Source organism: Cebidichthys violaceus, unplaced genomic scaffold (genome assembly GCF_023349555.1).
Source record: "Cebidichthys violaceus isolate CVI_PGR_0920_01 unplaced genomic scaffold, fCebVio1.0.p SCAF_7, whole genome shotgun sequence".
Classification (NCBI taxonomy): Eukaryota; Metazoa; Chordata; class Actinopteri; order Perciformes; family Stichaeidae; genus Cebidichthys; species Cebidichthys violaceus.
Window position 1 is genome coordinate 9,297,667 of NW_027176927.1, and position 26,693 is coordinate 9,324,359.

Sequence of the window (26,693 nt, forward strand, 5' to 3'; positions counted from 1 at the left end):
TTTTAAATTACGTAAATATTGCTTATTTGAATGATTATGTCCTAAATTTTATTTTGATAAAATATATTCATTTTCAGAATCAGAATCAGAAACCGTTTATTGCCAATGTATGTTGTACATACAAGGAATTTGTCATGGCAGGGTGGTGCATTTCCTTCCTTGGTGCGATGGGAAAAAAGAAACGCTAGTGCGCGTGCTCAAGATCCAGGTATTTTCATATGAATTCTATACTAGGTACTCTGATCAACTTAAATATGAATGACGTTGTATCCAGTTCTTTTTTCATATCCATGTAGAACCTATACAATTCTTTAGAGTGGTTCTGTTTTTATCGTGTCAGTGAATGTATGCTGTTATACTGGTTTGCAGTTGTATTGCTGACTGAGCAGCTTTCATTTATTTTTGTGACAATTGTTAGACTTGTCCCCTGCAGTGATCACACAGCCTAATAAAAAACAAACACAAGAAATGTGAAGTGTAAAATGTTTACTGTACAAAGTTATTGATTTAATTTGGCATTACTTGACAAAGAACACTACAGTCAAATATACATTGTGTTGTATACAAAGAAGTGTATAAATAGCTTCAGTAGAAAGCGTCGCATTTGTGTGTTTCAGTGCGACTCGTAGAGCAGGATTAAAGGGGCTCTGTGAATGCCGCGCTGCAGGTTTGGGGGGATGAGTCTCCGTCATTCATTTGCCTACAACTTGATTCTCGAGTGTGTCCAGCTTCTTTGTCATGGCTTCAAGTAGGCAAGTTAAGGAAAGATGCAGGAACAAAAGAAAACACAACCTACATACCAAGTGTTAGAGTTGCTTTTCACTATAGGTTGGCCTTTTTTGTTTAAAGATAAATTACATGTTCATAATCAAGTTTTTTTCAATTTTCCAAACCCACAAAATGACTGTTTTATGTGTAAAGGCACATGCCCTTTGTTGCATATGTTGAGCATATCACAGCGCATATCCAGGCATTTGGAGCAGACTGGTGTTAGCTTACTTTGGACGATAGTAACGTTTGCTAATAAATGAAGCGCTTAATCACCAAGACATGAAGCTGTGCAGCTTCTGTGTGAGTGTATGAACACAAGGACTGGTGGAGGAATTGACTGCGCTGCAAGAAGTCTGAATGTTCGAATCTTTCCTTCACTTTAGTATGATGTATAGAATGTTCCCTTGTCTCCTCTGTTGTGTTCACTGTCAATCCAGACAGGTATGTCTCCTCTTTTGTCTCTTTGTCAGTCAGTCATCTCAGTATGTTCTTTGTTAATGCCCGCACCTCCATTCATGAGCTGAACGTCAGTTAGGGAGCTATAAGAGCTGCATGACTTTGCCCTGTTGAATGTGTTCACGTTCAAAGTGACGTGTTGACAATGCAGGCAGATAAAACCCTTAGATTGACTCTGGTGTGGTCCCTCACAACATGTGTCAGAATGAAGACATTCATATACATTGTTTCTGAAATGAAAAAGAGACACATCATGGTATTTACCTGTGTTTAACTGATCAGTTAAATACACCTGCTTGTAGTTGTCCATTTGTTTGTAGCTGTTCATACGTTTACATGTATAAAATCTGTGGTATTGGGCTATTTAAATACTATTGACTGTTGACACTATTAGCACTGGAGGGACTCTTTGGAGAGACACATCGACCCAAGAATACCAAAGATCCCTGTTGAATCCGAGTGTAACTTTGGAGTCCACAGTTATTTGCAAAAGGATATTATTCTGCACCAGCTTCTTCAGCTTCTCGGTGACCTGGTTTTGAAACATAATCACATTCTCACACTGGCACATGTTGTCACCGGATGGTTTGTCTGCGGGGAAAGAATACGTGAGATGAGAAGATCTCCCTGTGCTTGGTTTCTTACCCCTTTTGCTCACCCTATCTCTTCTAATCTTTCCCTGCAGGTTTCCCTTTCTGTCTCTGCCTGTACAGAATGTAGCAGATGTGCACATGATTACAAAGCAAAAAAAAAAGACTTATGAGTTATGCGTTATGGATAATTGGACAGTGCGGCTGCCTCAAATTGTATAGAGTTGCTTGATTCAGTTTGTCATCGCAGCAGCAGCAGATGGCAGCGATGCACCATTTCAATGGAAGAAACTGTTACTTCTAATCTGACATCCTAGAGAACCTTCACTCTGTTTGGTGGTAGGACGCTTCTTTTGACAAACTGCTAAAGTACCTTTACATATCCTGGACTTGAGCTTCTTTGTAATCTCTCCCATTTTCTCAAAATCTTCAGCGTAGTAAAGGTGCTTCTCATCGGGCTCTGAAGCTATTTCTCTCAGCTCCTGTTCAATGGCCTTCCCAACACCCAGGGCGTATATCGTGACCCCTGGAAATGACAGAAAGCAGAATAATGACAGGAAAGTCCTGCTACAAAGAGCTTGGTTAAGAACTGTGTAGTGCATCTGCGTGTACCAGAGTTCTTTGCTTTATCAGCCCATTCGGACACGTCGTCCTGCGATCTCCCATCAGTAAACACAACGCCGACATGGGGCACGTTCGGCCTGGCTCCCTCTTTGGCCGAGAAGCTAGACTCAAACATGTGGTGCAAGGCGGAGCCCGTCATGGAGCCTCTCCCCATGTACTGCATCCGGGACACGGCCTGCTTGACGCTGTGCGCCGTGCTGTACTGGCCCAGGGTGAACTCCGTGCGCACCTTGGTGGAGTACTGGAGAAGGCCGACGTGCGCGCCCGTCCTGGAAATGTCCAGCGAGTCCACGATGCCGTTCACAAACCGCTTCACCAGTTCGAAGTTGGCAGGGCCCAGACTCTTAGAGCCATCGATTACGAAAACCAGATCCATGACTCCATCACCGCACTCCGGCTCTGTCAGAATCAAGGATATCGAGCACATGTTTCAGGTATGTTTATATGAAAGAAAGCTGGCATCATACTCTTGCAGCTCTTCCCATCTTCAGCCAACATAAATCCATCAAAACATCTGCAGATGTAGGAGTCAGCGGTGCTGACGCACTGGTGCTCACAGCCATGGTCCACTGTCTGACACACATCCAGACCTGAAACACAGCATTAGTACGATCTGGCTGTGGCACATTAAAGTGTCTAAATTATAAATTTTTATTTTATAAGATATTGTGAAAGTCATTAAAATTACAATTTGTGATCACACAAAATTGTATTCTTAATTGCATGTTCTTGTAACTGTATGTTATCTGTCTTCTGTTAAGGAAGGAGGAGGCTACAAACACACAAACTAATAACTATCTGAGGACATGAATGCTTCATGACGGGAATCATAAACACAGAATATCCTCTTAATCAGAAGATTAGAAGGGACCTCATGACTGGCTCAAAATTCATCCAAAAATGATGTAACATTTAAATACTGGAGGAAACGGTCTTAGGAACATATGAAAACTGATGATGATGAGATTATGTTCTGAATTTTGTTCACTTTGCCTCACGCTATGACAATTCTGTCTCTTTCATTCTGTCAAATGAGTCATGAAGAGACTGTTAGAGTTATGCTTCTCTTCACTTATCTACAGTTTGATATGAATTATATGAACTTTGATGTGTGTCCCATCAAATCACTGTGTTTAAATATCCTTTGGCAGCAGTTCGCATTATGTTCATGACGGTGGACGAGCCTGGACTCACTCTGACATGTTTTCCCATCGGGTCGGAGTGAGAATCCGTTTCTGCATTTGCACACACACGAATCGTTGGTGCTCATAAACTCCTGTTCACAGCCGTGTTTCCCGTCAGCGCAGTGGTCCGTCTCTGCAGGGAACAGTCCGTTTATTATCACAGACAGGATTACTGAGAACATCTAATCGTGCTGCAGACCCATCCGAGCATTTATCAGCAGAGGTGATGACAGTGAATGCATCACATCTGGGTTAGGTGTCTCCTTGTGCTACAGTTAATATGCTTGCAGTCCTGATGGATGGATGAAACCGTTTGGAGGACGTGTACAAAAGTTATTAATGTGTGCAGGGTTTCACCTCATTGTGAAAGAAATAAGCTACGCTCACACTTACTTTTGCATGTTTTCCCGTCAGCTCTGAGTGTGTAGCCTTTCCTGCAATTACACACACAGGCGTCTTCTGTGTTGGTGAACTCCTGTTCACACCCGTGGGCGCCATCAGCACAGTGATCCACCTCTACAAGAAACAGTCTGTTTATCAGGACAGGCAGGATTAAGGATTCCCTTCTTAGAGAACGTGGCTACCTGTTGAGCTCTGCTACTTTTGAAATATCAAAATCTCAAACACAGAAAATGGACTCTTACTTTTGCACATTTTCCCATCAGCTCTGAGTGTGTAGCCTTTCCTGCATTTACACACACAGGCGTCTTTTGTGCTCATGAACTCCTGCTCACACCCGTGGCTGCCATTGGCACAGTGATCGATCTCTGGGTGACAAAAACAGTACAGAACAGAGATTGAACAACAACAAATGACGGTACATAACCGTAGAAGACAGAAAGCCTGAGCCACGAATCCCACGGTCCCAGTGGTCTATTCTGAGGAGGATGAACCTTCAGTTAATGCAAGAATACTTATTTCTACAATACTAATACTTATCGCAGTAAAAAGCAATAGAATTTCTATTAAGTTATCGTCACAATGGTTTTCTGTATGCATAAGGCTCAACACATGTATACCTAGTATACAGGAACAGAAAAAGAGAGAAAACCATAATGCATTCATCAAAAATCCAAACCCACTCTCATAAAGTACTGGTAAAGGTGTGAACCCCAGACGGGAAAGATCAAAGAACGGTTCTTGTTATGACACCCTGGATACACCTCCACATTTCAGCTGCTGCTCTGATGATCGCAAAAGCACACTTCCTTCAGGAAATCTCCCCCACTTTGCTTTCTGTTAACGTCCCCCAGAGAAGCAAAAAGGGCCGCTTTCCAACCAATTACACCAATGTTTTAGTTGCCAAACGTCTTCGGCTATCACGCTTTCCTCAAGGTGGTCCTTTACCCATTAGGAGTAAATATTGTAGAAATATCGTAAACAGATCATGCTGATGTTGGTTTGTATACTTAGTAAAATGGTGATTTAAGTCACATGACTGACGGATGGACTGTGTGAAAAGAAACAACAGAACCCTCAGACCTTGTTATGTGTGCATTCTCAAAATTAGTAATTTTCTCTGACAAAGAATGGAGCTGATAAAGCTAGTGAAGGAAGAGGTTAAGGTCACAACTGATGCAGGAAGAGAAGACCCCGGTGAAGAAGGAAATGTATCATTACTGTCGCACGTCTTCAGGTCTACGTTGAGTTGATACCCTGGACGACAGTGGCACTCGTAGCCATCTGGTAGGTTGGCACAGATGTGCTCACAGCCGTGGTCCACCACAGCACACATATCCTCAGCTACAGGGTGACAGTGGAGGGAAAAACAAAGAGCTGAAAGACGCCAAAACTTTGCCGAGCTGATGGACATTGTCTGTTCATAAAGAGCGAAAAAAAGACAACTCATTTTTTTAGGTGAGAACATTTTTTAAAAGAGCAGATCAGAAGAGAGAAAAAAAGGACTTCCTCCACCTGTGCATGTCTTGCCGTCAGGGTTGAGGGTGAAGCCCTTCCTGCACTTGCACCTGTATGAGGCGGGGCTGCTCACACAGATGTGCTGGCACTGGTGGTCCACCACCTCACACATCTCTGACCCTATAACGCACCAGCACCGACACTCAGATAAAAGGGACGCAAACACACGTGCATGCGTACATGAGGATGAAATAAATAGATGGGATTCGTCACCTCCGCACAGTTTGGACTGGAACACGGAGATGAGGGTTTCTATCTGGCTAAAGTTGGCCACCAGGTGCACATGCTCAGAGTGCGGCTCGCTCCCTATGGCCTTCAGCGTGTTCATGTCCACCCTGCCCACTCCGACAGCAAAGATCTGGATGCCGGCCTGCCTCGCCTGAGCCGCGATCTCCTCCACCGTGTCCTGAGGCCGCCCGTCAGTCACGACCATGGCGATCCGCGGGATGAGCAGGTCCACCGGTCGTGCCCCCTCCTCCTCGGTGAAGGCCGTTTCCATGGTGTACTGGATGGCCAGGCCGGTCATTGTTCCCGTGGCGAGGTGCTCCATGCTCCTCACCGCCTGCTCCACCTCGGCCTTGGTGGTGTAGGTGTTGAGGGAGAACTCGGGCTGGACCACGCTGCCGTACTGCAGCAGGCCGACCCGTGTGGCGTCGGGGCCGACCTCGAGGAACTGAAGCAGGTTGACGATGAAGGCCTTGGCCTTCTCGTAGTCGTTGGGGCGGATGCTTCGGGAGCTGTCGATGACAAAGACGAAATCCAGCAGCATTGCTTTGCAGGGGTTCTCTGTGATCAAGGACATGGATGTTTTTGATCAGGGAACCATCTGCTCCAAACTCACAGCTCAGTTTGGGGAAATATCTAAACTCTATTCTAGAAAAATGTTCAACTTTGTATCTTAGATAGAAAATGCAGTTGGAAAACACACATTTTGGTCACCAACTGATGACTCACCCACTGGTTTGGTTTGGACAATGGTCTCATTGCGACCTCTGGCCGTGATGGGTCTGGGACGCCGTCTGTCCAGTCGGACCGCATTACAGCACAACAGGCAGAAGAGGCAGAGAGCCAGGGACCTCATTCTGACAAGATGTGACAACTGCAGTGTTAAGAGAGAGCAAGAGAGAGAGAGAAGAGCGAGAACTAATAGAAACAATCCCACAATGCAGTGCAAGCAGAGAACAAGCCTGCATTGAACAGGAAAGACAGAGACAGAGAGAGGCAATAAGGCAAGAGGGAAAACAAGGAAATGTGTTATGCAAGTCAGACTCATAATTGATGGCATTAAAATATATCATGTTGCTGGATCACCACCAAAATGTGAATGCTATTAAAATTTGCAGGATTGTCTAAAGTTGTGCACCTGTCATCTTATTCTCACTATAAAATGTGAGGGCAGTCTATGCCAATTAGGCTGCACCCAAAGTTTGGCATCCAAATGGTATGACACATCAGACTAATTAATAACTTGAGGGAGGAATGGCAAAAACAGTTTTGCAAAGATACAAATACAGAAATCTCTCATGTGAAATAACTCAAACTGTTCCAGCTTCGGCAGAAAATTCCTCAATACACCAAATTTCCCTTAAATCTGCCTCTAACCAACAGACCAACAACCATGCAGGTCTGAAAACAAATATAGCGACTCTGTATCAGTAAGGTAACTAGTGAAATGCTACATTGAAGTTAATGAGGAGGGATATAAATAGGGAGAACTTTCACCTCCTGCATATTTGACCTCCTCAGCTTCAGATTACACATTTTAGTGTTTCTGATGTAACGCACACAGCATCAGTTTTCTAGAGCACATTTCAAATGGCATAGTCTAATGAAATGTAACATATTGACATGCGTTTTGGGTTCATGTAGGCTCCACATGAGAGTCAAGTTTTCCCATCTGCCGCCATATGAAGTCGACAAAACGCTCCATGAATGAGCTTTTGGGTGATTTGCTGCACAGGTGATTTAAAGGGATTTAGGAGAGGCTGAACAGAACCACAGACTGTTTCCCTATCCGGTCCCCAGGAGAGCTGTTACCCGTCATTTCCACTGTGGTCTGAAACCTGTCTGTGATTGCTCTAGAAGTAGCGAATATGTCCACATTCAAAAGCAGAATGAGGTTGCATTGGTCATATAGGAGACATCTTAATTCTAAGGCAAGATGTAAGATGTTAGAATTAAAGGATTCAGGGTGATGACACTGAATCAGCGCTCAGTGTCTGTTTGCCGCCCAGGCAGTATATGGTAGCAGCTGACCTGAGACCTGCAGGGGTCACATATCCATGTTGCATCCCACAGAGCTGTTGACCTCTGACCTCACATCTGTTTGACGTATCTCTGCCACAGGTCTGACAGAGCTTTCTCCATCAAGTGTCCATGAGTGTAACAAATGTACCATCTATTCTTTTTTTGTCTTGTTTGTATTCAGAGCCTCGAGGCTCTGGAACAAGCTGTCAGAGGAAATAAAGCTGTCTGTGTCCTCTTCCAAATCTCTATAAACATACTTTTTTCTGGAAGCATATTCAAATTTTATCTGAGCTGCCTGTTTATTTGATTGATTTTTAATTTCTTGTTTTACATTTTTAATTTAGCCTTTTAAAAATGTTGATATTTTATTTTTATCTGTAAAGCACTTCTATTTTTTTGATAAACACTAAAAAATAAAGTTTATTATTTATAATGATAATAATTAAAGTTCCATAGACCTCCATACGGTACCACAGTACCAAGCTTAAATGTGTTTCACTATCCATAAGTCAGTCCAGTATCTCCGTCATGTGTGGACAGATGATTTGTTTATTATGTTATGTTATCATTTGGAAAAAGCAATTTCCAAACTTGTTATCATTTAAAACTCATTATAAACTGATACATGAGTGGCAAAGGACGCATTGGATACATGTAATAATTATCCTTACCTTTCATTTTAAATAGGATTGTTTTTACAGAGATTTCACAATTGGTGTGATGAAATGGTGTGATTTCGTCACAGAACAACCCCTCTCATGAGTGAAAGCCAAGGCTGTGTTTACTATGAAACACGGAAACAGTGTATACCTAATAGGGTTTTATGGGACCTGGTCTCTGTTTTGCACATCCCCGCCTTTGATGGCTTTTCACGATGGAGGTGATGGAAACTACGACGATGTGGACCCTTAAAGAGGTCCCAGCTGGTGATTCCTCTTTTTTTTTTACAATGTGTTTTACAAAGAAAAATTACAAGTTATCCTAAAAAAAATAAAGAAAATTAAAAAATGTTCCAAGTATGCAAATAGAGCCTACAATGCTCAGCCACTCAACAGACTCATGCTATCAGGAAAATAAATCAAAAACTACTTACCCTGTGATCAAATTTCTCCTCAACTCCTGCAAGTTTCTCAGAGAGGAGTTCCAGCGGGAAGAATCAGTCACTAGAAGCTCCAAAGAGTAAACATGCACGCATCCCAGCCTGCAGTCTGTTTCTATCTGTCCAGACACGGGGCATTGCTCTGCCCCTCTCTGTTTCTCTGTTTACTCCCCCTCTGACTCAAACCACGGAGACGCCTCTTGTTCAGCTCAGAAAAACTCTGGATACTTTCACTAACGGATAGCGGGGACTGAACCTCTTAATTCTACACCTTGAACATTTCATAATGAGATATAGGTGGAGCTAAACCTTGCTCATACTCAGTTTGTTCTTACATTAAAGAATTAAAAAGAGTTGAATGATTTAATTTCCCTTTCCCTTGTGCTTTCAGGTTAAATAGATTTAATGGATCCGTTACATATTTTAAAGGTCTTGTGTCATCATTGAGATCTTTTCTGGAAGTTTTTATACTATCCATTGGGTGTAGAGTTTGTTGTCCATGTCAATTTCTGTGTTATTTGGTGTCAAGGCTTGAATAACTTTTTAAAAGCTAGACGTTGCACACTTATTTTCCGTGTTGTTTATTAGAAATAATCCAAATAAGCTGTTATAAAGTTGGAGTTTCAGTTTTAACACGTTGGAAGTCTCTCCTCTAAGAGGAAACACATTTATATTCTCCTGCAGTCTAACCGGTTCACAGCGACTGTGAAAGAGGTGTTTCGTCATGTTTAATTGATGCTTGGATGAACTCCTAAACAACCCAATTTGAGCAGCAGTTTATGGAAAGACCGGTTAAGTAGAATCATCATAATTCTAACCACTCTGGGGGTACCTGCCTTGCACACAATGAGCACATTTACCCTGCACACAGTCACCTCTTACCAATAGTTTCCAGGGGCACATCTGCCTGTTTTTTCTAACAAAACTTTGAGTTCACGCACAACCGTGTACCTTGTACATTCAAAATGAAACACAACCATCTGTTGGTGAAATTAGACTTTTAATACACAAATAAATGTCACATCTTGTATTTTTCAAACAGTAGCAGCCCTCGGCTTTGACTTGTGTGTCCTTGCACAACACGTTTGTGGGAGCAGCCGGCCAATTGCTGCATCTGGTGGAGCAGACTTTGTGTTTACACAGAACAGAAGCTCCCGTTTGGTTTTAATTGAAAAAACACAACCAGGGCCCGTATTTACTAAGCTCCTGCACACAGAGAGGCCCCGATCCAGAGTCACTGCACTGGCCTCCCTCCAGCAACTCATTCATAGCAACTTCATAGAGCAAACCGATTCCAGATCAGCGCTACTTCTGTGCTTTTAAAATAGATAAATAGCCGGGAGTACATTTTCCTCGTCCCTCAGTAGAAACACACAGTTACATTTAAAAGTTATGAAGGTCAACCAGCACAACTCAACACTCCTGATAACACAAGACTAATGGGTCTGTAGTTGAGTAAAGCAGTAAAAGAAGGTGATATGTTCAATATACACTAGGTTGCTTTGTGATCATGTCAGAATACATGCAGACGCGTTTCTTTGGGACAACTTCCAGTCAAGGTGACACTTCACACATGGGTCACCCCCAGAAAGGGCACCCCATCAGAGAGAAAGTGATGAATAAAGGCAATCCGACCCTGATCACGAGCAGAGACGAGACGAACGGGAAACACGCGTCCACTGTTCACTCATCAAGATCATTTGTGCATAAGTTAAATATGACTATCAAAGGTAGGACACAAAACACTATTACGGGTACACGCAGCGTGACTAGAATTGTAATACAAATATATAGAATCTAATACTTTTTCGTGCCTTTTTGCACCCAGGTTCAAATGCATTGAAATGCACATCACGTCTGAAAACAGAAACAGAACGGACGCATAGAGGAGGTACGGCGAGAATACGTGCTCACCAATAAAATAACAGGGAGGGATGAGAGGTCACGGTGGTGGCAGAGGTGTGTGCATGTGCATACGATGATTTTATATGCGTCGGTGCATGCATGGGTGTACTGGAATGTCTGTGTAGCTACAATATATCCGTGGATACATTGTACACTGGAGAGGCAGTGTGGTCTTGGTGGGGGGGGGGGGTATATTAACAGCAGGGTCCAGTCAGCAGGATGCTGGGAATGTTTTCATGCTGTGGCGGTGGTGTAGGGGGGAGGAGCCTGCTTGGGAGGGACGCTGACGCTGTCATCATACGGAGGCAGCAGCACCTGGGGATGAAGGGCGAAGTGGAGGAAAAAATGATATGGTCAGTATGAGTGAACTTTGCAAGAGAGGAGGTACAATTCAAAATTAATAGTGTTAAATGGTGCTAAATGCTGATAACTCTGTCAATTTATTTTTGTTAAAGTGGCATGATATGACACCAGCTTTGGTGTAATACCAAACGAAGAATTAAACAGTAAAAAGGGTACTTTGGATTAAAGGGGCAGTGTGTGGGATTTGGCGACATCTAGTGGTGAGGTTGCAGATTGCAATCAATTGAAACCTCCCGTGGGCGAAGTGTGAAGGAGAACGACGAATGTCCCCTATCTGGAGACAGTGTTTGGTTTGTCCCTTCTGGGCTACTGTAGAAACATGGCGATGATTTCCTATTTAATAAGATAAACTACAGGATTTAAACCAAATTCCATAATATATTATTATATATTTAGTTGTGTCGTAAGCAAAATTAAATAGCCAAACGTACTGGTCACAGATTCTCAAATGTAAATATTTGCTGGCTTTCTAAGTCATCTGTGACAGTAAACTGAAAATCTTTAACTTTAATACGGGCTATGAGTGATGGCTTTTCATACACCAAAAGATGTAACGATTCATTGAGAAAATAATCAGCAGGTAAGTCAATAATGCAAAAACCAAACACTGACAACTAAAATTGCTCGTAGCAGCCTTATGACCAATGACAACAAGCTTTCCGCGCCTCTCTTTCTCAGGTAGAAGAAGCTGAGACTGTGTGGAGGCAGAACCTCAGGTGTGACTCAACATTCTGGTTTTGCTGTTGACACCATGGCTAACAGAAATGTAGGCTCTCTCAATGGTTCACTTGATTTAAAATACAAAAACTCTATGTGTCTGTGCTGTGTCTCCCATGTTTTAAACAATGAGTCATTGGAGGTTTCAGTCCACACAGACGGACTCTTTCCTTTGAGAAGGTGAACCATACTAACTGTTAAAGGATGACGTGGGCATTCGGTCATCAATAACCTTTACAAGCCTCTCCTATGGATCAATGCCCCCTTGAAGTATAGTGGCCAGTAATTTAAGCAAACAACTATTTACCTAATTAGAGCTTTTTACCTGGGATATGTAGCATTAGCATTGCTCCTTTAGCAACACATCATGTATCTACACACATCAAGAGCTCATTTAGGACCGTTTGCAATGGTCATTTTTTACGTAGTATATATTTCTACTCAGTATATTGTATTCATGCATAAGTCATTTTGCTCTTAACTTTGTTGAACTTCACCGTGTCTCTGTTGTGCAAAAGAAGAATTCTCTCTTGCCTGTTCACAAAGATAACTAACTGTGTTGTATGAGAATGTTCCACCACCAAGGCCTTTGGGCCGCTTGTTTTTCATTGTTGTTCCTAAAAGTCTGAGACCAAAATGTCTGTAACATTGGCCATCGGCCCCCACCACACGTTTCACAAGCTTTTCATTTTAAAACAGATGGAAACATAAAAAAATGAAGCTAGAGACAGTTTCTAGTCATCCAACTCATGGAGTTTTGGCATGAGCATTACTAGCTGATGACATCTGCTGGCGTCAGTTGTCATTTCATTGGTTAGAATTGAAAATCCTGAGTGAAATAAAAGATTACTAAAGATTTTAAATGTTAAATCTGCACCGTTTATCACTGTGAACTGCTTATGTGCTGTGCGACAGTGGAATGACTGACAGTCAACCAACATCTTTTGGCATGAGTGTTAGTTTATGTTAGCTAGCTACAGCTGATGAAATCTGCTAGCGAAAGTCGTCATTTCATTGGTTAGAAACCAGAACCCTGTGTGAAATCAAAGATGGGATGTTTCTAAAATGACTATTTCGAAATGTTAAATCTGCACCGTTTATCACTGTGAACTGCTTGTGTGCTGCGCGAGAACAGAAACACTGACTAACAGTAATTTCAGGGAGCGGGACTTAGCTAACGGTTAGCTGACGGGTGATAGTCCATACCAACCTCATAAAGAGAAATAATTCTCATTTTGTTCTATGAGGCATTTCAAGGGTGACCTATTATGCAAAATAAATGCACCTGACTGTGTGTGTGAGTGACTGTTCTTTATGTGTGAAGGAATTTGGCTCATACGGAACCCATTAGTGGACCTTTGACCTGACTGCTGCATTACTGATGTATAGCCATACAAGCTGCCAAGAACCTGCCTGTGGTCTGTGGGGAGCTCTAATTGAATAGGTCAGGCTCTAATTGAAAAACCATATACCTGCAGAGGTGAGTCGGGTGTTAGGAAATAAAGAGGCTGCTGCTTTTTTCTGGTACTTTGAACCCTAAACATCACATAAAGCCACACAGTGTTTAAAGGTGTCGAGTGTGACGGTTTTGTTTTTAAGATTGTGTGGAATGTTGCACTCAGAGCAGGCCAGATATCGACAGCTCCTTAAAGCTGGAAAACGCTTCTCCGGATAGTCAAAACAGGTCATTAGTGTTTCTACAGCCTACTTTTTTCTTCTCCTTTCTGTCAAAGTAGAAGTAGATATAATGAGTGTGTGGGCAGCAGGGTCACAGCGGTCAGGGGGCCAGGGCTGAGCAACAGGACACCGACCCAGAGCTCACGTACTGTACTACCACTGGGCCTCCGCCACCGTTATAATGGCTTTGCCAGCTTGGAGCCCGATCCGTCAGTCCAAGTCTGTCCAATCATCCACGCTGGCCCGTGAAAAACGACCTGCTGCTACATCTTTATACTTCCTCCCTCCCCCGACATGATGACTTTACAGTTGACAGACTGTCCTGAGCAGAGGGTGAAAACGTGTCTGGAGGGAATAAGGAAACCTTTTTTTTTTGGGAAGTGGAGCATATCAAGATCAGATATTGTTTCATATTGGATCTGTGGATGACAATATAGACATAAAGGACCATTTAATGGACTATGAATTAGGTAACATATTGCACACATGCACACAGTGGATGTACTTTTCACTTCTACATTTCATCAACGTTTGCTGACTTGTGAATCATTTGGTTTGCTAGCCAGACATTTTAATCCATTGAGGTAATATTTCTTACAGTTCACGCTGACTAAAGTATTTGTTCAGCTGTACACTGCCCATGAAGAATGAATTATTGTCTGTCCGTAGTACGCAATGCCTCATTAGAAAACATTAAGCATTCACACAGGTGGTCCAACAGGGGAAAAAAGTTGATAGAAATGAATTAATAAATTAATCCGCCGCTGAAAATAGTCCCAGACTTTCTTCCTGTTTGATTTAAGTTGCAAAAAACTACAGTGCTCAGCTGTTTTAGGAAATTACTGAGCCTTTAAAAAAAAGAAAGATTATGTGAGTAAAAAGAGTTAGGGGCACACACTACTGGTTTTGTTCCTTTCACAGGACCTGTTGACAATGACAACACTACTGGATAGATCATCGCCACTCTTTTTAACCTTGATTTTAAACTATGAAGTCATCTTGGTGATGTGGGTATGATGGTATAAAGCATGTCAGCAGAGGTGACTAACCGTGGTGTCATTGGTCGTGACATAGAGCAGGATTTCTGAAGCACCGCGGCCGCTCACATATCTGTAGCAGTTCCACACACACGCCATCAGGTAGGCCTGCAATCACACAGAGAGAGAGAACACAATCGCAGATCAGAAGCTTCAACTGCATTACGTCCAAAATCTAAAATACAACTTAGGGTCATGGTAAGGGATACATGATTTGGTTAAATGTGTCAAAGTAAACATTTTTAGCTTCTCTTGACAACACACACATGGTTGCTAGCCACGCTAGAGCCACGGCTCTGTGGATTGCCATAACATTTTGTGCAGACATTCATATCCTTCTTGGGATTCATTGTAATAACTCTGGTAAAAACCCATGTGGTCAAAAAACCAATTTGTCCAACACTTTGGTTCATGACACAATAGCTACAAAATCAATAATATTCCCATCAGCCTCAGCTTTATTCTGAGCTAATTAGCATGCTAACATGCAAAGCTAAGATGGAGAATGTGTCTTCAACTGTGAGCATGCTATAGTTTTTAAGTAGTATTGTAGTTTCAGGAAACCAGCGTTTCCCCTTTCCTCTGTAAAATAATGAGGTCATCTCCTCCCCAGAGAAGCTGTGGTGTAAGTGTAGCATTCCCGTCCTATGTATTCTGCACAGAAACACACACAGACGGCACCACGATAACATGCGCATCACGGAGGCTGTAATAAAAGTATGTCATTCAGAAAAAACGCTCACTAATAGAGAAAAATGACAGAGAATACAGATAACAATCCATTCACGCACTTTCTGAATTCAGACTCTATCAGTATATTACTTCAGAGGAGCAAAAACAAGTTCCTGTTTGTCAGCAGGGAGCTTGCTACTGGAACTTCCCGGCCAAACACAACACCATCTGCTGAATCCATCCGCTGGCACAAACCAAAGGCGGACCGAGCTCTCTAACTTATATAGTGACCCAATTAAGAACCCACTTCAATGCTCACAGAGGTTTGAACAGCCTCTGAGGAGAACCATTTGCATAGAGATTGTTTCATTTAGCTCTGAGCGGTGTGATAATGGTGCTGATTGTGCAAAGCAAACTATTCCATCGGTCACAACAGATTCTGGGGGTCACTAATGTGGAGGAGCGACGTATACAATCTAAAAATCACTACATCTATGACATTCCAAACCATAACTGCTGCTATTAAAATGAGCCGTTTGTCTTCTAATCTCAGACTTGACATTGGTTATTACAGAAGACAGATGCTGCATCATAACCACAACAACATACCTGATGGCTCTACTGGATCGTCTGTAGCCACACAACACAAACCCCATACAAATGAACAGCAGCATGCTAATATGCTAATGTTTAATGTTTACTATGTTCCCCATCTTAGTTTAGCGTGTTGGGCTGACAGGAATTCGTTTTGCGGGTATTTGGTCATAAATCAAAGTATTGGACGAATTGAGAAATTTTACCTGATGATAATGATAATAATATACATTTATTATAAAACATTTAATCATATAGCACTTTTTAAACCAGATATTACAAAGTGCTTTACAAGACAATAAAATCAGTAAGGTAACTGTTAAAACAAAACATCACAGAACATGTCAATAACAATGTAAAACAAGGTGATAAAAACAAACATATACATATATATATATATATATAATTGTGTACATGCATACAGTCAAACGGACGTATAAATACAAATGTATAACCATACACATGCTTCACTATATATGTACACATAAATGCATATATATACATAACATTTGGACCTTATAGAGATGTCATCCTAAAAAATGATGATGAAGCTAGATAGTTATTACATTCATGTCCTCCTCACAATAAAATGTGTCAATGGTATTCATGCTAATGAATACAATACTTATACTTATTTCACATAAATTTCACCCTCATAGTGGCGCTGGAGGAAAAGTCAGGGGATCATCCAAGTGAGTAGGATTCATCATCTGGGAACCACGAATGTCTGTACAAAATGTGCAAACCAGTAGATGTAGAAATCTTTCACTAGATAAGTGAAAACATTTACTTGCTGTTGGCTGAAAAGTCAGTGGACCACCAAAGTCATTACGGTTCATCCTATGGGTACCATGAGTGTCTGTACCAAATGTCATGGCAGCTGTTGATATATTTCAGCCTCACCCGAGAGGTGGATCAACTGACATCCCTCGAGCCAATGGCTAAAGAGATACAAGTGACGAACAAGTCGTCTGTCGCTGCGATATTAAATCCTTCCGGCCAACAGCCAACAGTGACAAAGTACGTATCAGTAGGTCCCATTCTACTTTCAGCACAGTTCACATTTTAACATGTCACAGTAGGAAATGCACAGGTGGAAATGATAACATTCATATGATGTCTGAAGTCCATTTAGCTGCTTCACTTTTGTTTAGTAATGTGCAAGTTGCTCGCTGTCACACTGTCATGGCTCCCTGGGACACTTGTCATCTTGGCATTAGTGCTTTTTTAAAACTATAATAAGTCAAAAAAACATCTACTGTGAAAAAGGCCTACTGGACAGCCTCTGCTGTGAGATGCAAGACTCTTTCCAAAAACTAAAAGAGAAAAACATTGAAAGAAATACTTGTGTGAAGCCTATCTGTACAGCCTCATCTGAGAACTTTACCTTGAAGCCGAGAATAGAGCCGATGAAGAGCAGCACGATGAGGACCAAGCACACGTTACTGAGAGCAGCGATCTCCTCTTTGTAGGGGAAGTTATCAGGCTGCACGGGAGTCCGAAAAACACAAGCAGCAGACAGTTATATTAGAGGTTAAAGGAGCACCAGTCGCTGGATAATAGAGGCATCAGTATCTGCAGCTGCACATCGAACAATTTCTGTCCTCAACACTTGAGGTTCCTCACCAGCTGCTGCAGGTAATCCTGCACGGTGTTCGGGTAAACCACGATGCTGACAGCCACCAGGGTGTTGAGAGCAAAGTCAAATATTTGGTAGCAGAAAAATGGGACGATCCAGGCGGCGCGCAGCTGAAACAGAGATACGTCTTCTTTTTAGGTATAGTTATGGTGATGTATTTATCCGAGAGCAGCAGAGAAACAAGCTGAGCTCCTTCAGCAACACTGTGGACATAAATCACAGCTTGAACTGGGTCGCATACAGTGCGTTCACAAATAATACAAAAGGGTAGGGATGGAATTTGGATTAGTTCTATTTACAAAGACTTCAAAAATAGATGCAGTATAAGTGTTTAGAGCAGTAGCCTGGCAACATGTATATATTGTTTAAAAGTGTTTATGTTACGGAAATGAACACGTACAGGAGTATAATCCGAGGAATGATTGGTTTACCTTGTATGCACCATATGTTGCCATCCCGCAGATCAGTATCATCAGCAGAGAGATGGCTGAGGCGATGCACATGTCTGAGGCAGAGAGAGGAGCGCTTGCTAGTCAGTGTGAGGTCACTCTCAGCCACGTCATTTGGATTTCAGAATCTAATTTGTGAAAAATGTTCACAACGTTGTGTTTGGCTGAAAACTAATTCTGCACAGAAGATAAATGACAAGCTGCATCTGTCAACCAGACAAGGAATTAAGCTCTACGCGCCATGTCAGCCTGACCTCATATCCAAACAACAGAACTAATCATTGTGTTGCATAAGGAGACACAACACACAGTACATGTGGCGCTACATTTCTCCGTCCTATGACCCGTCAGAATGTCATGTTATGAACAATGAATATTGTGTAGCCTCACAGGATGATTCACATTATCTCATCAAAGTGTACAGAGACACAATATATGCCATTTATTCCTAAGAGTGTCAATTTAGCTAAGTGTCAACAGGGCAGACAGAATTAGACATCTGGAATATTCCAAACCAATTATCTAAAATGCCATCAATAGAATAAACTGTGGTCAGCTGTAACAGTCACGTCAAGTTGATATGGATAAGTCCAATATTCACTGTTTTTGGTCTCCTAATATCTGTCTCTTCAGCTGTTAACTGCTCCACTGTGTTCCATTTCACTGAAAAACGGTGGTCTGCTGCTGCTGAACACAACACCATGGCTACGTTCACATTGCAAGCTTTAGTGCTAAATTCAGATTTTTTTTGTTTTGTTTGGCTGTTCACATTATCTTTAAAATGTCTCCGTTATCAGATTCCAGTGTGAACTGACCCGCAGCACACTGCTGTACGCAAGTAAAACATGGAGGCCACTGAAGTCACAGTTAAATTATGAAGTTGATGTGCAGTGGAAGGTAGCGAGGAGATGATAATGATAAAATGTTTAATCGTGTGTTTTTGTGGAACAATGGCTGCTACTTCTTTACAGAGGTGTGTGTTTGTTGGGATTGTGATGTGAACGGCTTCCCGGCGCAAAAATGTGACGAATGTCGATCCAGCGTGACGTAAAAGTTGCATGAATTCTGATAGGATTGTTCAGACTCACATTGGTCACAATCGGATTTGATTCTGTCTGAACCCCAAAACCTGGCGGCAGGATGTCATAAAAGTCAGATTTTCCTCTTTCCAATGGCCGTTGAACACCGTCACAAAAAGCAACCGACACTAAGCTTAAAACTGATATTATCAAAAACATTTTATTCTACATGTCTCATTTAAAGTAACCAAATATTGTAAAAAACATTAAATTCTGAGCTCCTCTAGGAAGCCATGATTGATTCGACTGAGACCAACAGTCACTGAACTGCAGGCTTCTGAACACAGTGCATTGAGGAGAGGCTGTAAGTAGAGGTTGTAAAAATGTAAATAGTTCAATATATATATATATATATATATATATATATAGCACGTAGAGCCTCCATTTGTTCCAACATTGGTAATACTTATAGCAACTTGGAAACAAGTTGTATACATATTGTTTGATCATTTTTGTAAATAATTCTTTTTTTTATGATTCATGGCAATGTAACTGTGTTATACTGCACAAAATACATTTGTATCTCTAGTTCTCTCTACTTCTAGCCATGGTTGTGCTGTTTCCATAGAGATGCAGGACTTCTATATTACTGTGAAAATCAAGGCCACAGACTTGGGGGTCCAGAGGGTTAAGGGCCACATATGCAAGTGGTCCAAATCTGAATAGAAAAGATCAGATTCCATATGATCGGAGCTGTTCACAAACAAACATCTGAGTCACATACGCGCAAAAAAAATGAGTGTGACGTGGAGTGAGAAATCCTACATTTTGTCCCTTCAGTGTTCAACATTAAGAACAAAATAGCAGAGGAATATGATAACACAGAAACAGCGGAGTCATCCTGTTCATTGAGTTATTTGGCTAACAATAAAACATCCCAAAAATGTGTTGATTATCCGATTTAATATTCAGCGGAATTAGCGGCATATTTCCAATACGTATGGAATGACAGAGGGTTCAAAATTCAGAGAAACAAGAAAAAGAAAAACAAACAGTCACTACAGCTTGTTGTCTGTCAAATCTGAATATTCAACAACCCTAAAATATCTGAGCAGTATCATAGTGTTCTTGTTCCAAAGGACAGGCGGGCACCCTAATCCCTCAGAACTGGGACAGTACAGTCGTTCCCAACCAGAGGCTAACAGCTGCGTGTGCTGCGGCCCTCCTCCAGTCAGACTGTTCCAGTGTGCACCTGGTCTGTTAAGCATGGCTGTTCAAATGCTCTGCACAGATGGACATTGGACACGTCTGTGGCTTTGGGCGTTTGGATTAAAAAGAAGGAGTGCTGAATGACGTCGAGATCAAGTCATCTGTCACGGTCAGTTGTAGGAGATTTAGTTTCAGGTAGAACACAAACACCGCAGAGGTTTCTTACTGAATGTGAACAAGCCGTTTACCTGAGCAGATGTAATTCTATGAAACGGAAACTGTTAAGATGTCAGAATGCCAAAAAAAGGACAAGAACTGCATGGCCGATAGTGGTATAGTGGGCTACTTACTGGCGTCATCCATGACATCCAGGTCATTAGCCAGCTCAGCGCTGGTCAGGTGGTACTGCTCAGGATCGCTGAGCGCTGTGAGCAGGATGAGCAACACCACAGCATTGATGAGCTTAGGGACAGAGGACATATGGGTAGATTAAAGGCAACATGGACAGACGCGCACATATTTTTGAAATCTTTGCGTATATTCTGACACGTCAATATTTCACAACACAGAGACTCTAGAAAACCTGAATAATGATAAGAGGACCTTTTTCTAGAGGTGTTAAATAACACGTCTGCAGTGACAGTGAAGTCCAGCCACATTACCATAAGCTTTTGTATTGGTCTGGGTGGCGCAGCTCATTATGCAGATGACTCATACATCCCCATTGATCAGGTGAATGTAATGGAAAATTCTCGGCAGTCAATAGGACACGGAACTGGCTACCTGAAGAGGCCAAATGCTGATTTATTAATAGGAGTGGAGGGAGGATATTTCCACATGTGGTGTTTGGTTCAGGTAACCCTCTCATGTGAACATTCACTTTAGCACAGGGATACAATCAAGAGAGGGGACATTTTCTATTTAGTTAAATCCTTTTGAAAAATACCACATTATGAGTTATTTCTAAAAGGTTCCCAATTGTAAGTATAACCATGTATAACATAAATGATTAGAGGATAAACCCACCTGAAATTCACTGACTATTGCCAGTTTTTATATACAGAACCCTCCTTTAATAAAGGCCTCTGTATACCTCAGTCACTTAAAATATAGCAGAATTATGCAGATTCAAGATTTGTTCAAAAAGAATAATAATTCAAACCTCTTCTGTGAGTAAAAATGTGTGCTTTATATCGGGAGAAGCCCGCATAATAATAATGCTGCACACATTATGAACGCTTTGTGATGAAGTCATGTCTCCCCTGAGGGTTTCTGTATGCCTCCATAGCAGCAGTGAGTGACATGACGACAGGCAGCGCTTACCATGTACCAGACCCCCAGGATGATGGTTCCTGTGCGGACATGGCAGCACAGACAGCAGCTTGTGGAGAACCAGCGGTCCCACGGGGAGATCATCATCTTGTCCGCTTGTCTGCTCCACAACCGCGCGAGCGTGTGGCGACGACGTCGGCGTTTATGGACGAAAAAGAGCGCACGCTGTCCTGTTAACGTCCGCTGAGCGTCGGTCCTCCTTAACGACGAACGGGACCTGACCGTCTCTGACCTGTCCGTTACTTATCACCGCGAGCAGTTTAACGGCACGGAGCGGCGTCAAGCTAACGGGAGGGGGAAATGCGACTTCCGGTTTCAAAATAAAACCCCGTTGATACATTTGTGTTGACATGGCTTAGTTAACGTGAAAATGTTTAGAGTGAGATCAATGGATTTTTGACTAACTAATTGTATATTAGTTAGTCAATATACGTATATATATATATGTATATATACGTATACGTATATATACATACATATATGTATATATACGTATATATACGTATATATGTATATATATACGTATATGTATGCATATATACATATATATACGTATATATATATTATATTTCCCACAATTTAAGCTTTTGCATTTTCCAAATGCACTAGTATTATTCAAACGTATTGTTCGATTCTTAAGCCTCGTACCGAACGGTTTAATACGATTACGTGTATTGTTACACCCCTAGAAACAAATAACCTTAGCTGTGGCGTCATAATGAGCTTATTAGGACATGGCTCAAGTCTAGTAGGACAGCACAGAAGGCCCAGGTATAAAATGCACGGTCCACCACTGATATATACACATATATATTAGTGCTGGGCAACGATTACAATTTTGAATCGCGATCAATCGCATGATTTTCTACGATTAATCGCATTGTTATGCGCAAAATTTAATAATGAATTCAAAAGTAGTGTATTGCGAACAAAAGTGCAATAACATTTGGTTTGCAAACACTTTAAACAAATTAAAGCTGCAAGCAGTGATGGACGAGCCCTCGCACCTTCCTGCGTCTTGGGAGCACTGGCGGGACGCCAGCAGAAATGTCTTTGACCATCGGACAACGCGTCCCGGAGTTTAACATATTTTTCTCACTGGACTCTGCGATGCTGGAAATTATGTAGTGCAAATATTCCACCAGTTCCTGTATCCACAATGTGGCGCTAGAGAACACGTGCAAACATGCATTATGTTGCTCTATATCAAGCGCAGACCACATCATGTAAATGTCATGTAAATCGGATTTCGTCTGTCACATAACGCTGACTTCCTGTTGCCTGTAGGTGGCGCTACAACTTTGAGTGAAAATTGGCTTGTAGACATCCTCAGGCAATGACTATTATCAAGTATGGCAAGTTTGGGACAGATTTAAGCAAGTCCAGTGGAGTTACATCAGCTTGTTGTTTAATGGCGAATCACGTAAAATAGCCGCCACGCCGTGGCTATGCCATTCCATCAAACGTAAAGCTTTTAGCAACTTTTAATCATAAAGGTCTTTAGATTGTACTGACCAAATTTGAAGTGGATCTGACAAAGTCCCTAGGAGGAGTTTATTAAAGTATAGTGACTAGAAATCAAGGGAAAATTCACACAAAAATCCAAATAGCCGACTTTTGGTGGACTTTAGAGCATGGTCCTAAGAGTCTTTTTTTAAGTCTCCATATGATACATGTGCCGACTAAATTTCATACATGTAAGTTAAACGAGGTGCTGGGGCTGCTTTGTTGAAAATTTGCAGGGGGCGCTATCGAGACAATTTATAACGACCAAGCCAAAAATCCACATGAAATCTTTAATTTCATCACCTACGACATAAAATCTGCTTGCTTTTTCATGGCGAACAAAGCGTTGCCATAGCAACAGAGTAATCCAAAAACTCACAATATTCATGATGACCTATTATCATTGTCTTAAGGCTTTCTCTCTAAAATGTGAGGTTGATCTGGTAAAATAGCTAGGAGGAGGACATCAAAGTGAAAAACTTGTCATTTCCTTTTGCCAGTAGGTGGCGCTATGATTATGTGAAAATTGAGGCATGGGAATGTTTTCAGGCCTGGACTAGCATCCTGCATAAGAAATGTTGGGCAGATTTGACAATTTACCTTGCACTGTAAAACCTACCAGCTCATCTTAATAAAAGAAGTAAGCTAACCCAACTTAAATGGCATAGAAAGTTGTAGTTACTTGAGTGATACACTAACATGAACTCGTAAGTGAACTGCAGCCATAATGACTCAGTCTGTTGGAGTTTGATCAACTTCTGGTAGACTTTCAAGTTAGGTGTATCAATTCTAATGTGTTGTATTAACTCATTTGATCTAAATTGATTTTATAGACAGTGGCTGTGTTCGAAAACTTAGATAGCTGTCTTGATCCTTGATCTGTCGTTAAGACAGGAGTCTGGAAATGTAAATTTTCCGGCGTTTTTTCGCTTAGATTTTTCAAAAGTTACCGAGAAATAGACACAGTACTATACGATAACACCGTTAGTGTAACCAGCAATAATGGTTGATGTGATTTGCGAGGAGTCAGTCAGCCAACTCTCTAACATTAGCACGTTAGCCTAGGTTAGATAGCCTAACGTTATTTCAGTGTACCAACATCACACATTATATTGCAGCTATCTTAAAAGACATTCGAAATCAACGTTTTTTTTAGATACCTTCACCCGTAAGTTTCAGACACCTGTCTTAACCCTCCTGTTATGTTCATTTTTTAGGTAGCTCAATTATGTTACCGGGTTCATTTTACTTTAGCACAAGCAATGTAGCTCACATCAACGCAGCGCACACGCATGCTGCTGTTTGTGTGAAGTTGAACTAGCCAGGCGTAACGTTACACGGCACGTTGACCCAGCTCAGCGGGGAGGAGAGGATTTTCCACACACCTGTCTGTCTGGGACTGAGGTTAAGAAAGTGAAGAGAGAAGGGAGAAACTCACAGCGGAGATTTTCGGTGGTTTAAACGCATTTGCTGTCCATAAACCAAGTAAGGTAAGGCTGTTCTCTCTTTTATTAGCTTGCTAGCAAAATATTTGAAAAGCTAACGTTAGCATTGCTGTAACGAAAGCGTGCACTCTCTCAAAGCGTTAACGTTTAGTTTGCCTGCAAAACAAGTTGTATGTTCACCTGTTAGAGTTGTTGACGTCTGCACATGATTTTCCATCCAAATTACATTGCCAGAGTGCAAGGAGTATCTGCGGTTAGCTTAAGTTAACGTTGCCGAATAGGCTTAACATTGTTAACGTTAGCATGGTCGTGTTGGGCTCCACGTGGTGCTATCATTCACTCTGTTTCATTCACATGCAATATGCACCACTTGTGCAGTTAGGACAATGGGATTGAGATTTTAATATATATCAAATGGTTGATTTAATTTAAGGCATTCAACATATTTGTTGCTTATACAGCTAATACACAACTATACCAAACTAACGTCACTGCCTTATGTTAGCCACGTTTTTTTTCTTTTTTTTAAGCCTAACTTTAATACATTGAACGGATTATTTTCATTTCAGTTGTGGCTGAGCTCATGGACCCAAGTCATGTGGAAATGTAAGTTATTTTTTCTAGTCCCATCAAAGTCTGCTTACTGAGACATTACAGACTCCAACATGGCCAGTATTCTACTGTTTCTCCCTTACCATGTTTGTATTACAACTGCATATGCACTTTTAGCAGTTTTAATTCACTCAAGATACACATGTCAAGAGTGCACAGGCCTAATGTTAGTGAGAGAAGGGTAGCAGGCAGTGACACATGGTGTGAAAGACAATTTCATTGCCCTCTGTGTGATTTCAAGCAGCTATTTGTTGAGAGGGACATGTTTCTTCATCTAAGGGGACATTTCAAAATGAAGCAAACTGGTCCATGTCCATTTAGGGACTGCAGGTTTAAATCAAATGTCCACTCGACATATAACTCTCATAAATGCAGAGAACATCAGAATGCCTCTGATTACGATGTGTCCGTTGTAGTGCCAAACCAATCCTCACACCTAAACATTTCATTCCAGTTTCAGAGTAAACGAAGAGCTCCACATCCAGCAGTCAGCAACAGCCTGTCATATCTGCATGCACAGAGTACCTGGACAAAGCAATACAATTACAGTAAGTGAGTACTATTTTCCAATGATTAAATAACATGGGGGAACCAGATGTTAATGTTGCTGTTCAGGCAGAGTACCTGCTGAAACATACGCTAACCTTTGCAGTATCTTTTTTGTTTGTTTGTTACAGGCTTCCCATTCACAGTTGTACAAATGGCAACGCCTGATGTCCTCAATCTAAGGGTCATTCTTGATGAAGTCAATGCCGAAAACCTTAACTTGCACTCTCGCCCTGAGACTGTGAATGCCCTCATATTGGAGCTGGAAAAAAATCTCGACCTGAACTATGACTTTCGCCTGCAATTCCAAGACCCTGAATTTGACAATGCCTTATGCAATTTGGTCAATATAGAGGACCTGCCATCTATCGCAACTGTCACGGTAGTAAAAATAATTGAATTGGATCTGAGTTCAGCCAGCACAGATGACACAGTGTTATTATCAGATAATACAGAGTCACCTGAGCGCCTCTGTAGATGGCCTGAAGTTTTTGTTGTTCCGACATTCTCATACGAGGTGGAGTTTGCATTAAGAGAGGGCAACTGTGCGTTTGAGAAGGTGAATGCAGGAAAGCGCAGCAGCAGCAACCCGGAGGGTGCATCACCCCGGGCCAACATTAAACGACCCAGAAGAGGGGAAGTCCAGTTCCTCCCTAACTATCCCCATGGTGAGAACAAGGACACCCTGGAGACCAGAAGGATGGAGATGCTGGAGGAGTTCAAGAAGACGCCAACTGACAGAGACATGGTTCTTGTCCATCAGCACATGCAGTGCACCTTTCCACTCCGACGTGAAGAGATTGTGACGTTAGCACCTCCTATCGCAGAATTAAAAGACAGATGGCCTGCCCTCTTCTCTGAAGCTCAAGTGAGTAAAAACATACTGGGGCACTACACAAAAAACAAAGGTGACATGTCTTACACCCACACACACACAACTAACATTGATTATTGCTTGATTTGATTTAAAAATGGATTGTGACATTGTCCTCAGGATCATTTCATCAGGGAAACACAGCTCGTGATTTATGTGAAAAATAAATGACTTCAAATCTTACTATGGGAAACTTGCAACTTGCTTGC

At 41.8% G+C, this 26,693-nt stretch overlaps 2 protein-coding genes and 1 long non-coding RNA gene across 5 annotated transcripts; 1 reads left to right on the forward strand and 2 right to left on the reverse strand.

Annotated features, from left to right (window-relative positions):
- Window positions 1–498: 498 nt before the first annotated feature.
- Window positions 499–8,943, reverse strand: LOC137891169 (matrilin-2-like). The gene is made up of 12 exons (XM_068735645.1): window positions 8,883–8,943; window positions 6,497–6,729; window positions 5,756–6,328; window positions 5,540–5,662; window positions 5,246–5,368; window positions 4,270–4,392; window positions 4,019–4,141; window positions 3,636–3,758; window positions 2,430–2,840; window positions 2,191–2,343; window positions 1,726–1,818; window positions 499–748 (listed from the first exon to the last, which is right to left on the reverse strand). Exons 2-12 carry the CDS (start codon window positions 6,621–6,623, stop codon window positions 693–695), a joined length of 2,028 nt encoding a protein of 675 aa, XP_068591746.1. The 5' UTR covers window positions 6,624–6,729; window positions 8,883–8,943; the 3' UTR covers window positions 499–692.
- Window positions 8,944–9,880: 937 nt separating this feature from the next.
- LOC137891671 (lysosomal-associated transmembrane protein 4B-like) lies at window positions 9,881–21,761 on the reverse strand. Its single transcript, XM_068736403.1, has 7 exons — window positions 21,493–21,761; window positions 20,520–20,631; window positions 17,924–17,997; window positions 17,480–17,602; window positions 17,241–17,339; window positions 14,600–14,695; window positions 9,881–11,108 (listed from the first exon to the last, which is right to left on the reverse strand). Exons 1-7 carry the CDS (start codon window positions 21,586–21,588, stop codon window positions 11,028–11,030), a joined length of 681 nt encoding a protein of 226 aa, XP_068592504.1. The 5' UTR covers window positions 21,589–21,761; the 3' UTR covers window positions 9,881–11,027.
- Window positions 21,762–24,250: 2,489 nt separating this feature from the next.
- Window positions 24,251–26,216, forward strand: LOC137891444 (uncharacterized). Of its 3 annotated transcripts, none has more exons than XR_011105350.1 (4): window positions 24,251–24,497; window positions 25,022–25,058; window positions 25,519–25,612; window positions 25,742–26,216. It is a non-coding gene; the product is annotated as an uncharacterized lncRNA (long non-coding RNA). The 3 variants fall into 3 exon arrangements; XR_011105351.1 differs by having other exon boundaries at window positions 24,251–24,492; XR_011105349.1 differs by lacking the exon at window positions 24,251–24,497 and having other exon boundaries at window positions 24,959–25,058.
- Window positions 26,217–26,693: the final 477 nt, after the last annotated feature.